At 42.1% G+C, this 23,556-nt stretch overlaps 1 protein-coding gene and 1 pseudogene across 4 annotated transcripts in view; one reads left to right on the top strand and one right to left on the bottom strand.

Annotated features, from left to right (window-relative positions):
* Positions 1 to 10,830: 10,830 nt before the first annotated feature.
* LOC119470687 lies at positions 10,831 to 10,928 on the bottom strand (annotated as a pseudogene).
* A 9,313-nt stretch (positions 10,929 to 20,241) lies between these two features.
* Positions 20,242 to 23,556, top strand: part of SLC25A13 (solute carrier family 25 member 13) — a 205,807-nt gene continuing 202,492 nt past the window's right edge. For 2 of the 4 annotated variants that reach the window (XM_017525168.2, XM_017525167.1), the window contains exon 1: positions 20,242 to 20,419. Coding sequence is in view for 2 of the 4 variants with exons in the window: in XM_017525165.2 (XP_017380654.1) it covers positions 20,405 to 20,419 (15 nt within the window). In the remaining 2 variants the exon portion in view is untranslated. The remainder of the gene's footprint in view (positions 20,420 to 23,556) is intronic. The other 2 variants (XM_017525165.2, XM_017525166.2) reach the window with 2 other exon arrangements.

The raw sequence follows: 23,556 nt of genomic DNA, 5'->3' as shown, positions 1-23,556 counted from the left end.
TTTTTTAGACATGATCTCCCTCTGTTACCCAGGCTAGAGTGCAGTGGTACCATCTCAGCTCACTGCAACCTCCGCCTCGTTGGGTTCAAATGATCTGCCCACCTCAGCCCCACCAAGTAGCTGGGACCACAGGTACCCGCCACCACACCCAGCTAATTTACGTATTTTTAGTAGAGACAGTGTTTCACCATGTTGCCCAGGCTGGTCTCAAACTCCTGAGCGCAAGTGATCTACCTGCCTCTGCAGGCAGTGCTGCGATTACAAGCATGAGCCACTGTGCCCAGCTGCTTTAACATTGTAGATTACAATTAATTTTTTCCTTTATTGCTTCAGTAAATAATTATTAAAGGCTCGCTACATGCCAGGCACTGTTCCAGTTGTTAGCAAACAGAAAGAAAAACTTCTTCTGGAGCTTAGTGGAAGAGATATGATAAACAAACAAAATATTTATTTATTCACTTATATTTTATTTTGAATAGAGATGGGGTCTTTATATAGCCCAGGCTGGTCTCAAACTCTTGGGTTCAAAGGATCCTCCAAAAGTGAGGATCCTATTACAGATGTGAGCCACCACACTTGGACATAATCAAGGAAAGCTTTAAATGAGCAAGATGTTTCTGATAGTGAAATGTCTCATGCAAAAAATAAAATAGAGTGACAGAGAGTGGGAGCAAAAGAGGGCAAGATGCTACTCTTGAGAGGGAAATCAGGAAATATCAAGACCAGAATGATCTGAAAGCAGCAGCAGGTCCCAGACCTAAAGGCCTGCATTTCTGCTAGAGGACACACTCATAAAAAGGCCTGATGGTGGAAAATAGATTGGCATTTTCAGGAAACAGAAAGAATGTTCTTGTGATGGATCACATGGGAAAAAGGGAGACAGCCAGGAGACGAAAATGGAGAATTAGGGTGCTATATGCTATATTGAGGAGTGCCCAAAGGGAACCCATTGGAGGGCTTTCAGCAGTGTAGTGACATGATCCAGTTTACGTTTTGAAAGGCAACACTGGCAGCTGCATGGAGAATGGAATAAGACTGAGTTAAGAATGGAGGCATGGAAACCAGTTAGCGTGGAGGTCAGGTTGGAGTCTAAGGCAGTGGTCCCCAACTCTTTTGGCACCAGGGACTGGTTTCATGGAAGACAATCCTTCCACGGACTGGGGCCAGGGGTGGGTGGGTTGGGGGAGATGGTTTTGGGATAAAACTGTCCCACCTCAGATAATCAAGCATTAGATTCTCATAAGGAGCCCTCAACCTAGATCCCTCACATGTGCAGTTCACAATAGGGTTTGCGCTCCTATGAAAATTCAATGCCACTGCTGATTTGACAAAGTTCAGGAGGCAGAGTTCAGGCAGTAATGCCCATCTCCTGCTGTGTGGCCTGGTTCCCAACAGGCCATGGACCAGTACCAGTCCGAGGCCCAGGAATTAAGGACCACTAGTCTAATGCAATAATGCAGGTGAGAGATGATAACAGTTTGGAAGAGGGGAGTGGTGATGCTAATGGAAAGAAGTAGAAGAATTAATGGCAACTGATAATAAAATGTATCAGGCATATTTCAAAGCACTTTAAAATGTCATTTTCTTTAATTGATTATCTGAATTGTGTCTGATACCCTACAGCTTTTTCATAGCATATCAGTTGCTTAATATTTGAAAGTAAGCATATACTTTCATAGGAAGAAAATAAATAACTGGGTATAGTAAATCTCCAAGGCTATGAGATCTCTTTACTATACACTCTTTATGTATTTATGTATGTATATATTTATATCTTTTGAGATGGAGTCTCACTCTGTCACCCAGGCTGGAGTGCAGCGGTACAATCTTGGCTCACTGCAGCCTTCACCTCCCAGGTTCAAGTGATTCTCCTGCCTCAACCTCCCAAATAGCTGTGATTTTACAGGCAAGCATCACCACACTGGCTAATTTTTGTATTTTTAGTAGAGATGGGGTTTCGTCATGTTGGTCAATCTGGTCTCAAACTCCTGACCTCAGGTGATCCACCCTCCTTGGCATCCCAAAGTGCTAGGATTACAGGTCTGAGCTACCACACCTGGCCACTTTATTTATTTTTATATAGCATTTTCACTTAACAATTTGCTATACACTTTAACAGTTCAACCCCAACCAGTGACAATCATATGAATGGCATATATAAGTTATTAAGGAAATATCTGATGAATAAGAAAATGTGCCTAAATAATTAAATTCTTCTTCAAAGACCTCACTGTTACATTATTCATTCAAATTTGACAGAAGTCAATTCAGTTCCACATGTATTTTGTGTCGAGCTCTACATTAGGTGCTGAAAATGAAAAATTACATAAGTAAGAGATTTTGCTTATAAAGGCTACAGTCTTTGCAGATCATATTTTGTAATGATGATGATGATGATGGTTCAAGGAAGCTTTTATAGGGATGATTCCCAATTTCCTTCTTCACTGTAAGTAAGTCCCTTAACTTTTAGTTTAAAATGCTCTGTTCTCAGAACAGTTGTAAGACAATTCATTCATTCGTAAATAAGTTTAGGAAATGTGAATTTTAACAATGTTAAAAGGATTTAGCTCTATTGCAAAAGTCTCAGTCTATAATATATTTATGTGCAAAAGGAATATGGTATGTATACTTCTTTTACATTGTAACTCTTTCAAGGCACTCCTTTTAACATTCCCTCAAACAGTGTCCTATAGGACACAGTTTAGGAAATGTTACTTTACACAGTCCCTTTACCTTACCCTCTGCACTATTCCCCTTTCCCTTTGGGACAATCCAGTCCCCTTCGCTCCTTGACTCTGTGTCAGGGTCTTTCTATTATTAAGGCTATAGATTAGTTCTCTTTTTCTCTGTCATTAGTTACTTTTCTGTGAAAGCTTTGCTTCCTAGTAACTAGTTTCTGACTTTCACAAGTTAAATATGACCTACTTGTTGGATTGGTCAATTTTCATTATATTATTGGGCTTCAATAGACTCTATTCTAGAAGCATATGCTGTATCTATCTCTGTAGGGTTAATCTGACCAAGGAAATTGCCCATATTTTTCTCCACACTGATTCATGAGGACCATAACCTTTCAGATCAGGAAAAATATTCTAAGGCACCACTCTCCAAACTTGTCTGTGCTTCCAAGTCATCTGAAGAATTTTGCAATAACACAACTTCCCTGGCCCTATCCCAGGCCTAACAGAATCAGAAAAATATTCCAAAGCGATTCAAATGCAACTAGATCGTAGTCACTCAAATTCAGTTTTATTTCTCCTGCCTTAAATTTAGGAGTAGAGCTAAGTTTATAATAAAGTAACTAACATTTGTTTATTATTTTATAGACTTTAAAATGTTTTCTTAAATATCTTTAAAACCTCTGAGATGTAGGCAAGGCAGGAATTATAATTTCTACTTAATAAATGAAATTTATAAAAAGTCTAAGAGCTCCTGACCAATAGCAATCAAGGCCAAGTTTCCTGACTTTAGTCTTCAAAATCTACCTGTGACCGGTGACAAGCAGTAACAGTAAGGAATAAAAAATGCTGTGATGAGGCAATGGAAGGAGCGGTATGATGAGATCACCAGAGTGGCCAACACATTGTGGGAATGTACAGACAAGGCTTCCAACGCAAAGACTGAGTAGACATTAGACATTAGAGAGGAAGATGTTCTCCAGGTTGGAATGATAAAAATTTGAGAAATGCCAAGGCAAGATATTGAGAAAGAGTTTGTTTAAGAAACAGAAAGAGTTCAGATTGTCTAAAGTAGAGGCTCGAGGGAAGAAAACAGCAAAAGATGAGGATGAAGTGGTAGACAGGAGCCAGGGAGCAATTTTAAGGTCTTGGAAATATATCTTAAGGACAATGGGGAATTATTGAAAGATTTTGAGCTGAAGAGTGGCCTGATGAAGTTTGGTTTTAAGGGTTCACTTTGGGTGAAGGATGGAGAATCGTGTGTAGGAATATAAGGCTGGAGGTGAGGAGAACAGTTCAGAGACTGTGTCAGAATTTCTTAGGATAGGCAGTCATGCTTGCACTAGCACAGTGGTGGAGGTGGAGAGAAGACACAGATGGTGGAATCTACGCTCCTTAGGCAACAAGGTGGCTAGTGTCACCATTCATTGAGAAAGAGATCAGTATGTGAGGAGCTGGTTGGGATGATGTCTAATGTGGACACATCAAAGTATGAATGTCCATAAAGCAAATTCATAAATAGTATGGGTCTGAAGTCGAGGAATAGAGATAAGGAAAGTGGTAAAGACTTGAGAGTCAGACATGGATGCCGTGGGGGTAGATGAGATGAGAATATGAGGAAACTGGGACCTGAGAGTAAAAATGTCATGGAGCTAGTATTACTGGAGCTGGGATCATAACCCAGGTCTTCTGACTGCTATTATAGTGGTCTTGCCTAAGAACCTGCAGGGAGAATCCCAGCATAATAGCTGAGAGCTCCGACTCAGAGAGCAGAAAGAAAGCAGTCTGAATGCCAACTTGGACACATATAAGCTAAGTTACATTGGGCAAGTTGACCTATTCTCTTTATGCCTTACTTTCTTAAGCTGTAATGAGGAGGTAATAACAATATCAGCACAAGGATGTTGTAGAGATTAAACGAGAAAGCATATTTGGGCTGGGCATGGTAACTCACAGCTGTAATCCCAGCACTTTGGGATTATAAGGCAGGCAGATCACTTGAGGTCAGGAGTTCAAGAACAGCTTGGTCAACATGGTGAAACCCCATCTCTAGTAAAAATTTAAAACTTGTCTGTGCGTGGTGGTATGCACCTGTAATCCCAGCTACTCAGGAGGCTGAGGCACGAGAATTGATTGAACCCAGAGGCAGAGGTTGAGGTGAGCCGGGATCACACCACTGCACTCCAGACTGGGTGACACAGTTTACTGTGTCTCAAAAAATAAAAAAAAACATTTTTAAAAGAATGCAGGCTGGGCGCGGTGGCTCACACCTGTAATCCCAGCACTTTGGGAGGTAATATCACGAGGTCGATCACGAGGTCAGGAGTTTGAGACCAGCCTGGCCAGCATGGTGAAACCCTGTCTCTACTAAAAATACAAAAATTAGCTGGATGTGGTGGTGGGCACCTGTAATCCCAGCTACTCGGGAGGCTGAAGCAGGAGAATTGCTTGAACCTGGGAGGTGGAGATTGCAGTGAGCCGAAACTGCGCCATTGCACTCCAGCCTGGGTGACACAGCAAGACTCCATCTCGAAAGAAAGAGAGAAAGAGAGAAAGAGAGAGAGAGAGAGAGAGAAAGAAAGAAAAAATGAAAGAGGGAGGGAAGGAGGGAGGGAAGGAGGGAAGGAAGGAAGGGAGGGAGGGAGGGAGGGAGGAAGGAAGGAAGGAAGGAAGGAAGGAAGGAAGGAAGGAAGGGAAAGAGAGAGAAAGAAAGAAAAGAAATGAAATGAAAGAAAGAAAAGAAAGAAAGAAAGAGAAAGATGGAAAGCAGGCATATCTAAAGCGTTTAGTGTCTGACGTATAGCAGGGAATCAATAAATGGTAGTTCTTACTACAAACAAAAATTTATTTGAAGATCACTACATATAGATCATGTTGGAGAATGTTGATTTTAATATTTTAAATTTAATATGTCACTTTTAATTTTTACTTAATGCTTAATATTAATTTATACAAATTATCACTTTTCCTTTAAACAGTAGTTGTACTATTGGGAATTGGTTAAGCAAACATCAAAGTTGATGTGGCCAGAGATGACAATTTGTGTTATATTTTAAAGTAGTTCTGCCTAAGGCTGGGAAAGACATGAGAACCACCAACAAAGTCACCCTTATTTACATTAGGGTCTATTGGTATTATTTATAAAAATAGTCAATTTCTCTATAAAGAGTTAAGTATTATGTCTGGAAGGAAAATTGCCTGCAAGCATAGGCAGTACTGTTTAATCTCTGTTGGAGAAGAAAGATCCCATATAGAAAGAACATAATAAATATGCTAAGTTTATACAATATGTGCTCAGTGATAAATATTCTAAGCATGTACTTTAATAATTCTCTCATCAGAGCAGCCTGGTTACCCCCACCATCAGCAGATACTGATAATTAATCAACTGAAATGAATAAACAAATCTGTTATACATGAATGATGATTATGTCTTTTTCAGTTGTGAAGGCTTTTCATAACTTATTCATGCCAATGTTATGAAGACTTTTCCCTTAGGGAACAAAATTTCCTTTTGGGTGTGACCTCTTTTTATATTGCTTTTGGCAATCAGTGATATTTCAGCCATGTTCAGTGGCTGTAGATTATGGTAGAGAGCATATGGGGGTTCTGGGGTATTCTTCCATTTCACTCCCAAGAGGGAGAGAGTAAGCCCCTTACTCTGTCTAATGCATACTTACAATCTTGCTAGAAGAGCAGAGATGGTTTTCCCTGATCTGCGCTTATGGAAATGGACATGACAGCTATCCTCTCCAGATAAAAGCAGACAGCTCTACTGATAAACTGCTGTATAGGCTGCTTTGCAGACTGCAAATGTAGACATTTACCTCTATGGCTAAGGAATTTGAAAAGAAAGTAGATATGCCAGGCAAGAACAAGTCTCAGGTTGGTCATGAAGAAAAGAGCATCTGCCAAATAGTCAAAATATATGATGTACTCTAATTAGTTCCTAATACAGCATTTATTCTCATATTAAAGATAATTCTCTACAGATCTCTTGCATTTTTTTGCATCATATGTGTAGAAGCTCGGATGGCCTTTACTCCAAATTATCTTAACAGGATGTTTGCATTACAAACAGCCTTAGACATTCCTGAAAAGGACAGCGTTCTTAATGTCCACCATAAAAAATTCAGGTTCTGGCTGGGTGTGATGGCTCATGCCTGTAATCCAAGCATTTTGGGAGGCCAAGGTGGACAGATTACAAGGTCAGGAGTTCGAGACCAGCCTGGCCAGCATGGTGAAACCCTGTCTTTACTAAAAATACAAAATCACCTGGGTGTGGTGGCGGGTGCCTATAGTCCGAGCTACTCGGGAGGCTGAGGCAGAAGAATTGCTTGAACCAAGGAGGCAGAGGTTGTAGTGGGCCAAGATTGCACCACTGCACTCTAGCCTGGGTGACAGAGCCAGACTCTGCCTCAAAAATAAATAAATAAATAAATAAAAATAAAAAATTCTGGTTCCCTACGCTAAGAGTTCCTTTCCTGTATTGTGACCTCCTGCATGTACAGGTATTACCTGTCCCTCTTGTTGTCATCTGTGGAAATTAGGACTTAAGGAACCCAAGGTGATATTCTGGCTGCTGATATTGCTATGAGTAATAAACTGTCCTTTGTCCCTGAACAAGGCATCTCATGTCTCATGTCTGTGTGAGCATCCATAAAGCTTGTGAGGTTGTAGACAGGTAGGCAGGGTAAAATCTCAGACCTCTGCCAGTTCTTAACACTAAATTTCAGTATGTCTAATATTTGTTATGAGTTATTTTAACATTTAATGTTCTTTAGCTTAAAAATTTGCCTTTGTGGGCCAGGCACGATGGCTCACACCTGTAATCCTAGCACTTGGGGAGGCCAAGGCAGGCAGAACACGAGGTTGAGAGATTGAGACCATCTTGGCCAACATGGTGAAACTCTTTCTCTACTAAAAGTACAAAAACAACTGGGTGGAGTGGTGCATTCCTGTAGTCCCAGCTTCTTGGGAGGCTGAGGCAGGAGAATCGCTTGAACCCGGGAGGCGGAAGTCACTGTGAGCCGAGATCATGCCACTGCACTCCAGCCTGGCAACAGTGTGAGACTTAATCTCAAAAAAGAAAAAAATTACGTTTGTGCTTCATTCCTTCTAAAATGAAATGTAAGATAGAGAATAGACCTATAGTCAGTACAAAGGGAATATATTTCTGAAAGTGATATTAAGAGCTAAGTAGTCATAACATGTTCTAAATTATCTACAGTATGGAAAATTATAAAATTCTTGTCTATATATATAAATGACAAAAATACAAAGAATGAAAAAATGGACTCCTTCCTAAGGAGTCAACATAAAATTTCATAGTAGAAAGATAACTTAAAATTCAGTTGCTTAAACTGTTTGCCTCCATTAAAAAAATAAGTCATCTGAGAACTAACTCACATTGAGTTCCTTTGCATTCTTCATAATGGCTTTTATAAACTTCCTCCACTTTCCTTAAAAACTCAGAACACATTTGGTGTACAAAGGTATTCATCACATTTTACTTGTGAAAGATAAAAATGATGAATGACTTAATCACTCATCCATTAGAGAATGGTTGAATTGTTGGAACAGAGTTATGATATATTAGCTAGCCATTTATAATTATCTTGTTCAAGAATGATATAATAAAATACTATGACATACTGTTAAGTGAAGCTGTAAGATCTAAGAATTGGATGTTTCAGTAACAGAACACATCACTGTAATGCACATTCATGTCAATAAAGAAAATAACAAGAAAAAATACTTTAAAATATTAAATTAGGTATAACTGAGTTTGGGGTGGACAGATAATTCTTATTTTTCTTCTTTGTTGTTGTATTTCTGTGTTGCCAAAATTCTTTTTAATCAGAAATTTTAAAAAATCATCCCTTTTGCAATAAAACCAAAATTCTACACTTAAATAAGTAACTTACACTAAAGTGAAAAGGCTCAATCTTTGTTTAATCCACGATGGGGCTCATTTCAGCCTTTTTATTTCCCATTTGTGACTCTCTTCTCCACCAGTGAGAAACTACACTGTGCGATGTAGTTTTGAAAGGTGGGGTTGGGTTATAGAATCTGATTTGCTCCCTCAGCCTCCTACTCCATCCTGCCCCTCCAACTCAATTCATCATACCCAAGCTTCTTGTGAAGCACATAACCTGAAAATCCCTACAATTTTTACCTCTGGGAACTCCAGTTAGTGCCCTGGCATTATGGAATGTTTCTTAGCCTGCTGCCTAATAGTGCAATTGAATCCAAACTAGGGATAAATTAGGCAAAATGCTTTCTTGACTCACTCCCATCTCCATGAAGCTCCTCCTTTGCTATATCAACTCCTCCATCCTCTCTCTCTCCCTCTCTACACACACACACACACACACACACACACACACACACACCCCTCTAGCTCTAGATCAGCACCATCCAATAGCAGAATATTGTAAGCCATTAAGTAATTTAAGATTTTCTAGTAACCACATTAAAAATGTTTAAAGAAAGTAACAAAATTAATTTTAAGATATATTTTATTTAACCCAACATGTCTAAAATATTGCTGTTTCAGAATGTAATCAATATAAATGTATTTAATAAGTTGTTTTACATTCTCTTTTTTTATACTAAATCTTTACAATTCAATGTTTGTTTTATGTTTTCAGCACACCTCAAATCACAGTGGCCACATTTCAAATGCTCAGTGGCCACATGTAGAGAGTAATTATAGTATTGGACAGAACAGGCTGGAGAAATATTTTCTTTTCACTACTTCTGTTCCATGTCCCCATAGCCTTGGACTTCCAAAAATGTGAATACCTAGTGGTGGCTTTTTGGGCTGGTTCCGCCAGGAGAGCTATTTACCTTTAACCAAGGGTGTTGGGGAAAGCTGCCTGTCAGAGATTGTGATACCCAGAATGAGGGACATTGGTAACTTTTGTTGTTCTACTGCATGCAGCAGGCACTCACTTAGCTATCTGGCTTGTGAGTCCAACCAGGATAAATGGGATCAAGCCGAGGTCTGCCCCCTTATGAAAAGACAGTTTGCAACTTCAGTACAGGGCCATCACTATCCTTAATACATGCCACCCTGTCCCCGAAGTGAATGACTTCCTATTCCACCTCATGTCTGAAGTTGGCTGGCTGACTAAGAGAATCAGGAGAAGAAACAGAATGTTAGTTATTTAACTGAGCCTCTTTAAAAGCAACTGCACTCATTTCATCAGTGAAGAAACTGAGTTTTGGAGAGGAGAAATGATTTGCCCACAGCTAGATAGCGGCCAGAACTGGGTTGGAACTAGAATCAGGTCAGTCCATTCCATCAAGTCCCACGTCACTTCTGACAATGTTGACAGAACTAATGATTCAGGTCATTTACCAATAGAAGTCACAGGACCTACTCCAGAAGTACAGCCCACTCACCTTCCCCATCTAGCCCCAGTCTGGCTTTCCAATGTTGTCTCCCAACAGCAAAGCTAAGTAAACAACCAAACAAAAGGAATTACTCACTGTGATAAGTGCTGAAAAGGTCAGAAATGGGACACAGGGGTAATGACAAAGAGGCTCCTGCTTTAGAAAGGGCAGTCAGAGAGGGTATCCCTGAGGACCTGAAGGATGAGAAAGATGATGTACAGAGGGGCTAGTGGGGCTCCAGCCTGAGGTGCTGGCAAGTGCAGAAGCCCGGGGCCAGGAAGGGATTGGCTTGCAGAGGAACTGAAGGAATAGAAGTAAGGAACAGGAGGGCCTGAGAAGCAGCTGAGGCCATATTATGTGGAGTTTTGCAGAAGAGAGCTTGACATTCAGCTAGAATTTTCTTTCCTGTCTCTCTGTCTCTCTCTTTTTTATTTTTATTTTTTAGATGGAGTTTTGCTCTGCTGCCCAGACTAGAGTGCAGTAGCATGATCTCAGCTCACTGCAACCTCTGCCTCCCAGTTTCAAGCAGTTCTTCTGCCTCAGCCTCCAAAGTAGCTGGGACTACAGGCCTGCACCACCACGCTAGGCTAATTTTTGTATTTTTAGTGGGGATGGGCTTTCACCATGTTGGCCAGGCTGGTCTCAAACTCCTGATCTCAGGTGGTCCACCTGCCTCTGCTTCCCAAAGTACTGGGATTACACATGTGAGCCACTGCACCTGATGAGTCTCTTTATGCTTAATTTTTAATAAAAAAATATGAAACACTTCACAGATTGCCTATCATCCTTGGGCAGAGGCCTCGCTAATCTTCTCTTTCCAATTTTTGTATATGTGCTGCCAAAGCGAACATCCTCTCTTTCTTTTGATATAACAGTGAGTTTCATTTCAATCTTAAATTTTGCTGTTTTGAGATCTTCTTTGTTGCACTGAAACCTAAAAAGAATTAGCTCTGCCACCTGCAAGAGTCACTGGAGACTGGATGTGCTGCATCCATTTCTAGCAATGGGTCCTTAATGGACTCAGGCAGTAGCAGCAGGAAGTAAACGAATGTGCTGCAGAGGCTGGTGACCCTGAGGCTGGAGCTGTGATTGTATCCAACTGACAAACAAGTTCAGACACGAATAGTCTGGTCCAGTACCTCCAAATTGGAAATATACAGCTAACACTAATAGGTTGTTCTTAAATACTCAAGTGTTTTCATGTTCTCTACTTGATCCGAGTTTAAATTTCCAGCTTCAAAAGTAGATTTTTCACTTCTAAAATGGATCTACCTCCCTCCCCTTCTCTACCCTCCTCCCCTTTCTTCTTAAGAAAGATCCTGGGAAAGCAAGCGTAGGTATAAATGTTCTTCATCTGTGCAGTGGAATACTAGAAGGTTAGCTGGAAGGCGTCTTAAGAAACAGCGTTTCTGACCCTCTCATTCTAGTATTATTGGCAGTATTTATAATAGATTTCTCTGTATCAGATGTTTATGTACATTCAATATCATAGCAACTTTGCAAAATTGATGTTTTTTTTTTTATCTCTGTTTAATAAATCAGAAGACTGAGGCTCAGAGAAGTTAATAACTGAGCCATAAATAGCAGAGATGGGACTCAAATAAAAATCTGTCTGATTTCTATTTCACCATACTAGCTTGGGTTATTTAGAATTGGAGAGAGATTGAGGGGGACATAATAAGAGCCAGTCTCTTTCTCTCTCTCTTTTAACATCATGATTAGTTGTAAAGGAGAATACAAAAGAGAGAAATAATATTTGAATAAAATGTTTTCATAAAAACACAGGTCTCCTTCCTTAAACCAGTTTTGGTAAGATTATTTTACTTAACACTTAATTTCTTGAAATATTGTAGGACTTGTGATAAAGAGTTTCAGGAATTCTTACAAAAGGAACTGCTGTACTTAAATGTTCCTTGCTGTGAGATGGCCAGGGTCCAAGAGCTCACTGTGTACATCTCTGGCTGCCGCTACTTCTTGTTGGACACATGCTGGGCTGCTGACGCACCTGCCAGTTCTGATATACACCTCTGAGTGCACTGAGAAATCAGGGTGGCCTAAGCTTGATTTGTCATTGACTTGAGTGTTATTGCTGGGCCAGGGACCTTAGCCAGATTCATAAACACAGACTTGGACTTGGTGCAAGACCAAGAGGGATTCTGCTTCCGGGCCAAAGAAACTGGATTTGACCTCTTTAAAGGCTTTCGATGTAATTCCCCTGAGGAGTCAATTTTACTTTACTGAGCTCATGCAGCACTGTGGTTAAAGGTACCAAATATTCTATTCAAAGAACTAATATTTCTCTAAGGTTTGCTACAGACAATAGTAACATTTTCAGGACAAGGTGTTTTAGGCAAAATAATGGCTTCCCAAACATGTCCATGTCCCAATCCCTGAAACCTATGAATATGTCATACTACATGGCAAATGAGAATTAAGATGGCAGATAGATTTAAAGCTACCAATTGTTATGGGTTGACTTGTGTCCTCCTAAAATTCCTATGTTGAAGTTCTAACCCCTCGGTACCCTGAAAGGTAACTGTTATTTGGAGATAGGGTTTTCACAGAGGTAATTAAGTTAAAATGAGGTCATTAAGAGGGATCCTAATCCAATATGACTCACATCCTTACATGCAATGACTAGGACACAGATATGCACAGAGGGAAGAGACAGGAAGAAGCTGGCTGCAAGCCAAGACGAGAGGCCTCAGGACGAAGCAACCTTGCCGACACTTGACCTGACGCTCTAGCCTCCAGAAATGTGAGACTGAATTTTTTGTTGTTTAAGCCATCTGGTCTCCGGAATTTTATTTTGACAGCCCTAGCAAGCTAATAACCTAACCAACCGACTCTAACATTGGGAGGCTATCCTGGATTATCAGGGTGAGCCCAGTACAATCACGAGGATCCTCAGATGTGGAAGAGGGAAGCAGAAAATGAGATCAGAGTAATGTGATATGAGAACTAGCCCCTCTGTTGCTGGCTTTGAAGATGAAGAAAGAGGGTTAAGAACCATGGAATGTAGATGGAGGCTGAAAAGGAAAGAGAAAAGGGATTCTCTCCTTGAGCTTCCAGAAAGCAACGTAGCTCTGCTCTGCTCTGAGGAACTAGCTGTTTAAGCCTTTGCTCTCAGAGCATTTTATCTCAAATCTTTGGGGATTTGTTTCCAGTTACACTTTCCCAAGGTGTCTTATGTTTCCTCATCCTGACTCACTTCCTACCTCCCCTTCCTTCTCTCTTAACTCTGAAATGTTGACACAACTCTCTCCTTTGGATCTATTAAGAAGCTAGGTCACATTCATTTCTGATCTACCTTTAGCCAACTCTTAGGGAAGTCCTGTCATGTGTGATCTGACACTCGGCAGGATTCCAAACCCAAATGAATGCATCAGAGGGCCCCTCTGTGTTCTTCAGTTGCAGAGTCTCAGTTGTAAGGTCAGAGTTTGGGAGGTTCTTATTCACATGGTGCACCTTTCACTATGTCACACTATGTCCTTTACCAGCCCTGGCATTACCTTTGCAACTGCTATCCACATAAAGAATCATTATTGCAATCCGTAGTTAGCTGTCTAAAATTTCCTGTCTACGATGTGCTTGGCAAGCATTGTTGCTGGATACCCTTTCTAGCAATCCAATCTGGGGAGCACGCTGGTAGTAGTAATGGTGCCTTTGTTTTCTTGTTTGTTTTAATGGAGCTGAAGAGAATCAGATAGCGTAAGAGTATGGTCAAAGGGCATCTACAAGGCACAGGTATTCTGGAAAAGGTGAAAGCTTAGAGCAGGCCATGTTAATCACTGTTCTGAACTCCCATGGTTTGGGCTCATGCTCAAGCTGTATGCCTTGTTAGCATATAGCGTTCCCCATGACTTGAGTTGGCTGCTTTCCCAGCTGACAAGGTTGGCATATGGTGCTATAAAATACACGTGGCTTTGGGGCCTGTACTAGTTTCCCACGGCTGTTGTAACAAAGTACCGCTAACTGGTTGCCCTCACACAACAGAAATTTATTCTCTAATAGTTTTGGAGGATAGAAATCACAAACTGAGTTGTCAGCAGGGCCACAATACCTCTGAGACTCTGGGTAGCGTTCTTTCTTGCCTTCTGCTAACTTCTCAGGGCAGGAGGTGAGGGGATGGGGGTTGTTGATCGCTGACATGCCTTGGCTTGCAGCTGCATCCCTCTAATCCCTGCCTTTGTTAACACGTGGGACTCTCCCAGTGTTATCTCTGTGTCTTCTTACAAGAACAGCAGTTCATACTGGATATAGTATGAAATCAGCTAATTACGACTTTAACTTCCAAATAAGATAAAAATTGGGCCAAAGAAACTGGATTTGACCTCTTTAAAGGCTTTCGATGTCATTCCCCTGAAAAGCCAATTTTACTTTACTGAGCTCATATAGGACTGTGGTTAAAGGTACCAAATATTCTATTCAACAAACTAATATTTCTCTCAGGTTTGCTACAGACAATGGTAACATTTTCAGGACAAGGTATGTCCTGAAACCTCACTGGTATGGTTTGGCTATGCCTGCACCCAAATCTCATTTTGAATTGTAGTTCCCATAATCCCCACATGTTGTGGGAGGGACCCAGTGGGAGGTAATGGAATCATGGGGGCAGTTACACCCATGCTGCTGTTCTAATGATAATGATAGTTCTTATGAGAGCTGATGGTTTTATAAGGGGCTTTTCCCCCTTCACTCAGCACTTCTCCTTCCTGCCGCCACGTGAAGGACATTTTTGCTTCCCCCTTCTGCCGTGATTGTAAGTTTCCTGAGGTCTCCCCAGCCATGCTGAATTGTGAGTCAATTAAACCTCTTTCCTTTATAAATTACACAGTTTTGGGTGTGTCTTTATTAGCAGCTGAAGAGAATCAGATAGTGTAAGAGTCTTTATTAGTTTGAGAACAAACTAACACAGAGGTACTGAGGGGTTAAGACTTTTGAGTGACACAATTCAATCCATAACAGGGCCTTTTCGGTAAAAATTCAGGATGGCATGTAAAGCTGTCAGGATAAGACAAAATGGAAGATGCCCAGCCAGTTCATACTTTATCTTCTTAGATGATGTTTCACATCATGCTATTATTTACAGGTGAAATAGAAGCCACGGTGCAGCTTTGACTTCTTTGTTTCTAGGTTCATGACAGTTTAACATTTTAAAAATTTCATATTTTGGGAAATTCTAGAATGAAGAGGGGAGCTTAATCAACTAAGTATGACTCCAAAGGTAAATTGAAATACACTTTTACGATATATATCCATAGTGTGGTAGGTTTGGTAGACTGAATGATAGCCCCCCTAAATATGTCCATATCCTGATCCTAATCCCTGGAGATTTTGAATGGTACTGTGTGTGACACAGACTTGGCTGATGTGATTAAATTAAGGATCTGGAAGTGGAGAGAGCACTTTGGATTATCTAAGTGGGCTCTAAATGCAATTACACATGTCCTTATAAAAGGGAGGTAGAGGCTGGACACAGTGGGTCACGCCTGTAGTCCCAGCACTTTGGGACTACATAGTGAAAACATAGTGAAACCTGTCTCTACTAAAAATACAAAAATTAGCCAGGTGTGGTGACACACACCTGTAGTCCCAGGAACTCAGGAGGCTGAGTCAGGAGAATCACTTCAATCTGGGAGGTGGAGGTTGCAGTGAGCAGAGATCACGCCATTGCACTCCACCCTGGGTGACAGAGTAAGACTCTATCTCAAAAAAAATTAAAAAAAAGAAAAGAAAAAGAAAAAGAGAAGAGGCCATGTGATAAAGCAGAGTCAGAGATATGATGCTATGCCCACTGGCTTTGAAGGTGAAGGAAGATGTCATGAGCCCTTACATAAGACAAAGAAGCATTCTCTTGTAAAGCCTCTGAGAGAGCACAGTCCTGCTGATACCTTGATTTTAGCCCCACAAGACTCACTGCGGACATCTGGCCTTCATAATGGTAAGAGAACAAATTTCTACTGTTTTAAGCTCTCAAGTTTGTGGTAATTTGTTATGGCAGCCACAGGAAACTAACACAGAGTATAATTCATTGTTTTAAATGCAAAAATATGGTCAAGTGGGTGGTTCATGCCTATGATTTCGGCATTTTGGGAGGCCAAGGTGGGTGGATCATTTGAGTGCAGTAGTTCAAGGTGAGGCTGGGCAGTCTGGCAAAACCCCATTTCTACCAAAATCTACAAAATTTAGCTGGGTGTGGTGGTGTGTGCCTGTGGTCCCAGCTACTTGGGCGACTGAAATGGGAGGATTGATTGAGCCCCAGGGGTCAAGGCTGCAGTGAGCTGAGATCGCGCTAGTTCACTCCAACCTGGAAAAGTCTTTAAAACAAGTAATAAAATAAAATAGGCCAGGCACGGTGACTCATGCTTGTAGTCCAAGCATTTTAGGAAGCTGAGGCAGGAGGATTGCTTGAACACAGGACTCTGCAACCAGCCTGGGCAACATGGCAAAACCCATCTCTACCAAAAAATGTAAATTTAGATGGGTGTGGCAGTATAAAGGGATCCTCTCACCTCAGCTTCCCAAGTAGCCTGTGGTTCCAGCTACTTGGGAGGCTGAGGTGAGAGGATCACTTGAGCCCAAGAGTAGGAGGTTGCAATGAGCTGAGATCATGCCATTGCACTCCAGCCTATATGATAGAGTGAGACCCTGGCTCAAGAAATACAAAAACAAAATATAAAGTAAAATAAATATGTCTCAATATATACATATAAACACAGCAAGACATGAAAAAAAATACAGTGGAATGTTGATAATGGCTAACTCTGTTGATAGGATCATCAGTGATTTTTTTGGCCATTACTGTAATTTTCTGAATTTTCAAAAATTTTAAGAAAAAATATAATGGGCTCCTGATTCTTTTTCTATCAAAAAAAGTTAATGGAATATTATTCAGCCTTAAAGAGGAGAGAAATTCTGACACACACTATAACATGTATGAACCTTGATGACATTATGCTACAAAAAGACAAACGCCATATGATTCCATTTATTAGGTACCTAGGGTAGTCAGATTTATAGGTGCAAAAAGTAAAATGGTGGTTGTTGGGGGCTTGGGAGATGGAGAAAAAGGAGTGGTTGTTTAATGAGTGCAGAGTTTCAGTTCTGCAAGATGAAAAGAGTTCTGGAGACTGGCTGTACAATGTGAATGTATCTCACTACTAAACAGTACATTTTAAAATGGTCGAGATGGTACATTTCATGTACATTTTACTATATTAAAATTTTGTGGTTCATTTATATTATAAAAGGAGAGCTTTAGTGATGCCCTTAAGAATACATATGTAGTACATGATGTGATTTTGTTCTTTACACGAAGTTGTATTTTCTCGGCCCCTTTTAACTCCCCTTGTAGCAGCTGGGGCCATCCTCCACAGGAGCTTTAGACTTGTCCCCATGTCATAGTTTTCTCTAACAATTCTGCTGGTTTTGTTTTGTCTTTACTCTTTTACTTTTTGCTGATCTTTATTCTCTATGAACATGTTCAAGTCTTCTGGGCTTTGTCGAACCTCTTGAGAGTAGATTAACTAGTTGCTTCTTTCTGTAATGCTTCTTTCTTTGGCTTCTAGAGCATAATTTGTATGTTGCACACACATTCTCCTTACAGACAAACACACACATCTCAAAACATTCCTCTTGTATTACCTATCTCAAGTATTTCTCCAGATACCCATACCAGAAGTCTATGTGCAACATGGGACGACTCCCTTATTCCCTCCCAACCCCACATATAAGCAGTCATGATGGCCCACTAATTTTACCTTCTATGTTTTCCTCTAGTCCTAGTCCCTCCCCAGCCTGTCTTGTCTGTATATCCCGGTAGTTCAGTTGGGACCCATCCTCCATACAACAAGCACAGTGTTTTAGCCTATTTTGTGTTGCTATAAGAGAATTCCTGAGAATAAAATAACAGAACAGAAATGTATTTCTCACAGTTCTGAAGGCTAGGAAGTCCAAGATCAGGGTGCTGGCAGGTTATGGCCTGGTCTCTCTGCTTTCAAGATGGCTCTTTGAGTGCTGTGTCCTTCAAAGGTGAGGAATGCTATGTCCTTATATGGCAAAAGAGCAGAAGAGCAAGAGAGAGTGAACCTACTCCCTAAATCTCTTTTTATGGCATCATCAATCCATTCATGAGGGCAGAGCCCTTGTGACGAAAATACCTCCCGAAGAATCCAAACTTCCGACACTGATACATTAGAGATTGTTTCCAACACATCAATTTTGGGGGGCACATTCAGACCATACAGAGATCTCTCTATAGTGAAAACTTAGCCATGCTGTTTCCTGACTTAAAACCCTTCAGTAAGGCACCTAAGACCCACCATGACACAGCCCCTGCCTGCTGGCCCAGACTCCTTCCACCAGTCCCATAGCTCAAGCTCAAGTTACCTTTTGATATGATTTGGCTGTGTCACCACCCAAATCTCATCTTAAATTGTAGTTCCCATAATCCCCACGTGACATGGGCAGGACCTGGTGAGAGATAACTGAATCATGGGGGTGGTTACCCCATGCTGTTCTTGTGATAGTGAGTTCTTATGAGGTCTGATGGTTTTATAAGGGGCTTTTCCCCCTTTGCTTGGCACTCATTCTCGCTCCTGCAGCCAGGTGAAGAGGTGCCTTCCACCATGACTGTAAATTTCCCGAGGCCTCCCAAGCAATGTGAAACTGTTAGTCAATTAAATCTTTTTCTTTATAAAATACCTAGTCTCAGGTCTTTCTTCATAGCAGTGTGAGAACTAATACATATTTCATGACTGACCGCTTGTGGTTCCTCAGCAATTCCTGAGCCTCCTGCCTCTCCTCATTTTCTCAGGATGGAATACTGTGTCCTTTTCCTCCCCACCGGACACAGCCACTTTCCTGCACTCAGCTTAGGTATCACCTCTAGGAGGCTTCCCTGGTATTCAGTACTCTCATCGTGCCCTGGAAACAATACATTGCCTTAACAGGTTATACTGAAGTAAACTCTTTCCCAATAGCCCTGAGGCTCTTTTAGAGTTGGGACCCGCTCTTAAGTCATTTTGGGGTTTCCAGCACCAAGCACAGGGCCTAGCACATAGTAGGCAGGCAATCAATGTTAATGAATTAAACTGATTAGTAATAAGTGCTTTTTTGCTGACATATTACATCCACAACCTACAACACATTGAAAGTCCTTTTCCCTGATCACTATTGTCTTATAAATTTTGATTACAAGGACAAATGAATGAAATCCTGATGAAGAGGGATAAGGCCTGGAGGTCATATAAGCAAATTTTCAATTAAAATTCTGGTTTATTTTTAGTAGGGCCTATTTGGGGGGAAGTCTTTTGTCTTTTGATCCCAGCCTTTATGACGTGTACTTTTTTTTTTTTTTTTAGACAGAGTTTCACTCTTGCTGCCCATGCTGGAGTGCAATGGCGTGATCTCGGCTCACCTTAACCTCTGCCTCCCGAGCTCAAGCGATTCTCCTACCTCAGCCTGTTGAGTAGCTGGGATTACAGGCATGCACCACCACGCCCGGCTAATTTTGTATTTTTAGTGAGACAGGGTTTCTTCATGTTGGTCAGGCTATTGACCTGTACTGTTTTAACAGGTAGTGCTGAAATGAAGTAGTCCCATAAATATATGTTCTGCACTATATTCATTTGTTGTGTTCTTAGAGTTTACCGATTTTGATCTAAAAGTAGGCCTGCCAGCAATACTTGCAATCTCTCATTCTAAGTCAATGCTTTTGGATCAAAGGCTTTTTGGATCCAGTGTAAAGTGGAGCCCCTTCATAGAGAACACACAGGGGGAAAATGAAAACAAAACAAAACACCTGGTTAAGCAGGTGTCATAGTGGAGTTCTCAACTTCTCCAGAACGAATGTGCACCGTCTATCGTTACTTGCCCCTCCCATCGGCCTGAGGGCCCAGTAGCCCCTGGTATCAGCAGAAGCCAGCAGCTTCCCTGGTGGGGCCACCTGCCCTCAGGTGACAGGCTTGCACGCGGCCAAGGTACCTTGGCCCACGCCGCAGAGGCCGCCTCTGCTGGACAGCGCAGCGGGGGTCACGTGTCCCTGTCCCGCCACTGCCCCAGGCCCTGGGCCCTCCCCGGCCGCAGGGCAGAGGCCGCTGGATCACGCGCAGCCCGGCGGCCAAGGCTGGGCCCAGCCAATGGGCTGGCGGCGCCCGCATGACCCGCGCCGGCGGGAGGGCGTGGGGAGGCAGGCCAGGCGCGCACGCTGTCGGGCCGTGTCGCCGCCCCGCCGCCGCCGGGACTGGAAGTGAGCCGCCTGGGCCCCGAGCGCTAGCCAGCCAGTGAGTGGGTCCCGCAGCCGAACGCACCCGGGGCGAAGCATGGCGGCCGCCAAGGTAAGCGCGGACGCGAGGCCGAGGGGAGCGCGCCGGCCGGATCAACCTGGGGGCGCGAGAGGCTCGGGCGCTCACGTGCCTGGGTTGGTGCCACATGGGGAGAAGAATAGGGTGCCGGGCAGCCATTCCACCTTGCAGCTGCGGAAGGAAGGGGGCCACTCCTCCGGGGCAGTACAGGCGGACGGTGCGCTGACCGAGGCCCGACCTCGGATTGGAAACTTTGCAGGCCGGACACTCCCACTGGCCCGGGAGGGGAGTTGTTGGTGCCTGATGGGGCTGAACCAGGGCGGGCGAGGAGGAGTGAGCGCGATTGGGGCCTGGTACACCCCGGGCAGGGAAGCTCTGGCGGTTCTCTCGACCTCTCCAGCGAGCTCCTGCTTCTGACCCCCGTGGTTGTAGACCCGGACTTCTCCCCCGGGGCCACAGCCCGGGCTGAAGCCTGAGCCTATTACGTTTCAAGGGCTCCGCCCTCCCGCGGGTGGGGAAGTCAGTTTGACTTCCTTTTTGGAAACTGTCTGGGAGACTTGGCCTGCGCCTTTGTGAATAAAAAGTCCAGGGACTCTCTCCCTCCCCCGTCTCCCATCATTCCCATCTTCCCCCGCCGTCTCCCCATCTGACAACACTTAGATACCCGCCTCAGAGCATCTAAGAGGCTTGTTTTTGGAAACGATGAAACAGATTGTCCTGGGAGCCTGTCACTCCTGTGAAGTTGTACTTGAAAGGGATTCTGTGTAATGTGAATCATTCACTAACCCAGAGGAAAGGCAACTCCAACACTTGACCTTTCCTCTTTCACCATTTCTTGAAACCTGGACACCATTTCAGTTTCTTTGGACTGCATTTCAACTTCTCTGGCAGAATACCATATTTAGTCCCAATCACTTGAATCATTTGGAATTTATTGCTTTTAATTTAAGTTCACGAAGGCAGCCCTCTAATCAAGCCTATACAACTTCTTAGCTCATTTTAAGTGCAGTAAACTTAAATATACCTAACATTTCAAACATTTGTCCTTAATCAAAACTCTGTGATAACCCTTAAGAGGAAAACATGGCCAACACATCATATTCTTATTTATTTAAGCAAACTAATCACATTTGCAATGGAAATTGTAAGCAGACAAATATATTTAAATGCTGTTCTATGACTTAAGTCTCTCCAGGCTCCCTAAATCTGTAGGCTGCTTCATGTTGTTAAACTCTGTGGCCTAAGTGGCTTTTCTCTTTTCTGTAATTACTCCGAGTTCCATCCTTAGGAAAGTACTCTGGGTGTGTGGGCTCATGTATGTGTGCATATGAACACACAGGTGTTTGTGTGTGTATACATATATATCTATAACTGTTTTCAGCAGTTTCTCTAAGCATCACTAGGATTCAACTTTGAATCCTTCAACTTAACTCTTTCGAGTCCAGTAGGCCTTGACCTTTTCTTTGCACTAAATTTGCATGCAACCAAAGTACAAGGCTTGGTATGAACTCCCTAAAGTAGGTGGGACGAGGTACCCATTTGTTGCTGTTAGTTTTGTATCTGCAGGTGATGTAAATAATTTTACTTTATTTGGAGGTAAAATAATTGAGAAACATAAATTGAGACGTAGACATAGAAATGGAGTATAAGACTAGAGTAATAATAAGTAAAATAAGTGACCCGGTACAGTGGCTCACACCTGTAATTCCAGCACTCTGGGAGGCTGGGGCAGGCAGATCAACTGAGATCAGGAGTTTGAGACCAGCCTGGCCAACGTAGAAAAACCCTGTCTCTACTAAAAATACAAAAAAAGTTAGCCAGGCGTGTTGGTGGGCACCTGTAATCCCAGCTACTCAGGATGCTGAGGCAGAAGAATAACTTGAACCCGGGAGGCAGAGATTGCAGTGAGCCAAGATCATGCCACTGCACTCCAGTCTGGGCAACAGAGTGAGACCCTGTCTCAAAANGAGCCCAGAAGGCAGAGGTTACAGTGAGCTGAGATAGCACCACTGTATTCTAGCTTGGGCGACAGAGTGAGATCCTGTCTCAAAAAAAAAAAAAAAAAAGTAAAATAAGTGTTACAGAAGTTGTTTCAACTTTTTGGTTATATTTCTACATAATAGTAGAAGCGTCATATATCACAGGCAGTTGATTTTTAGCTAAGTAACGAGTCAGGGAAAATGAAATGTTCATTTTTACCACTTGGGAGCTTGTGTTTTTATGTCTTCATTTGCACTCACCTCTTTCTGGGATTTTTGAAAGCTCACTTCATATATACTTATATTTGCAATCCAACAAGATATATAAAAATCAACTAGTGGATGGGAAGGTAAGACGAAGCCAGGACTAAAGTTAGTGGAAAATTATGTGCTTACAAGAGGTGACTGCATTTTCTCCCAGCCAAAGCAAAAAGGAAGTCATCAGTGAGGTCATTTACTTGGGAGAGAAGTCTTCTTATATTGCTCTCTGAGAGCAGTTTCTTTTATATGCTGTGGGTGAACTGCATTTGAAACTACCTGATCACCATAGATATATATCTGTGGGTTACAAAATGCCATTTCTTATCATGTCACTCATTATACTCAATGGCAGTGCAGTAAATGTGGCCTTAAAAGGTGTCTGAAAGAAGCTGCTGGTCTTATTCCAAGAATAAGTTAGACCAGCAGCTTCTTTGAGCTGCCCTTGGTCATCACCTTTATTGGTTGATTCTGTTGGCCCAAGGCAGCCTGAGTTAAAGGCTGTGCTCCTTGCTTTCTCTGGAGCATAGCTATTCCATGTTGCCAGCTGAACATAAAGCCATAGGGGTAGGGTTCACATTCCCTCTTAAAAGTTGAGGAGCCTGGATAGGAGAGGACTTCACCTCAATGGAGTATTAGGAAATTGGGCTGAGACTCTGGGACTCAGCAATTGTAGGAGAATTGCAACACTCATTACATTCACAGTGACAAATTGAATATTTAAACAGATTTGATATTTTCTGGATAGATGTAGCCATAACTAGCAACTAGTTTCCTGATCTCCTCTTTTTTCCTTTGGTCCGTATATTTATTTAAATACAACTAATTATTTATGACCTTCCTTTAAATAGTTTTAATGGGGAGACTGAGAATCTAGTCTTTGGCTGTATTTATTTTGAATTCTGCCATGGTGATTACTAGTTAATGGCTCAA

This window comes from Cebus imitator, unplaced genomic scaffold (genome assembly GCF_001604975.1).
Source record: "Cebus imitator isolate Cc_AM_T3 unplaced genomic scaffold, Cebus_imitator-1.0 Scaffold37, whole genome shotgun sequence".
Taxonomy (NCBI): domain Eukaryota; kingdom Metazoa; phylum Chordata; class Mammalia; order Primates; family Cebidae; genus Cebus; species Cebus imitator.
This window is presented reverse-complemented; position numbering and strand designations above follow the sequence as displayed.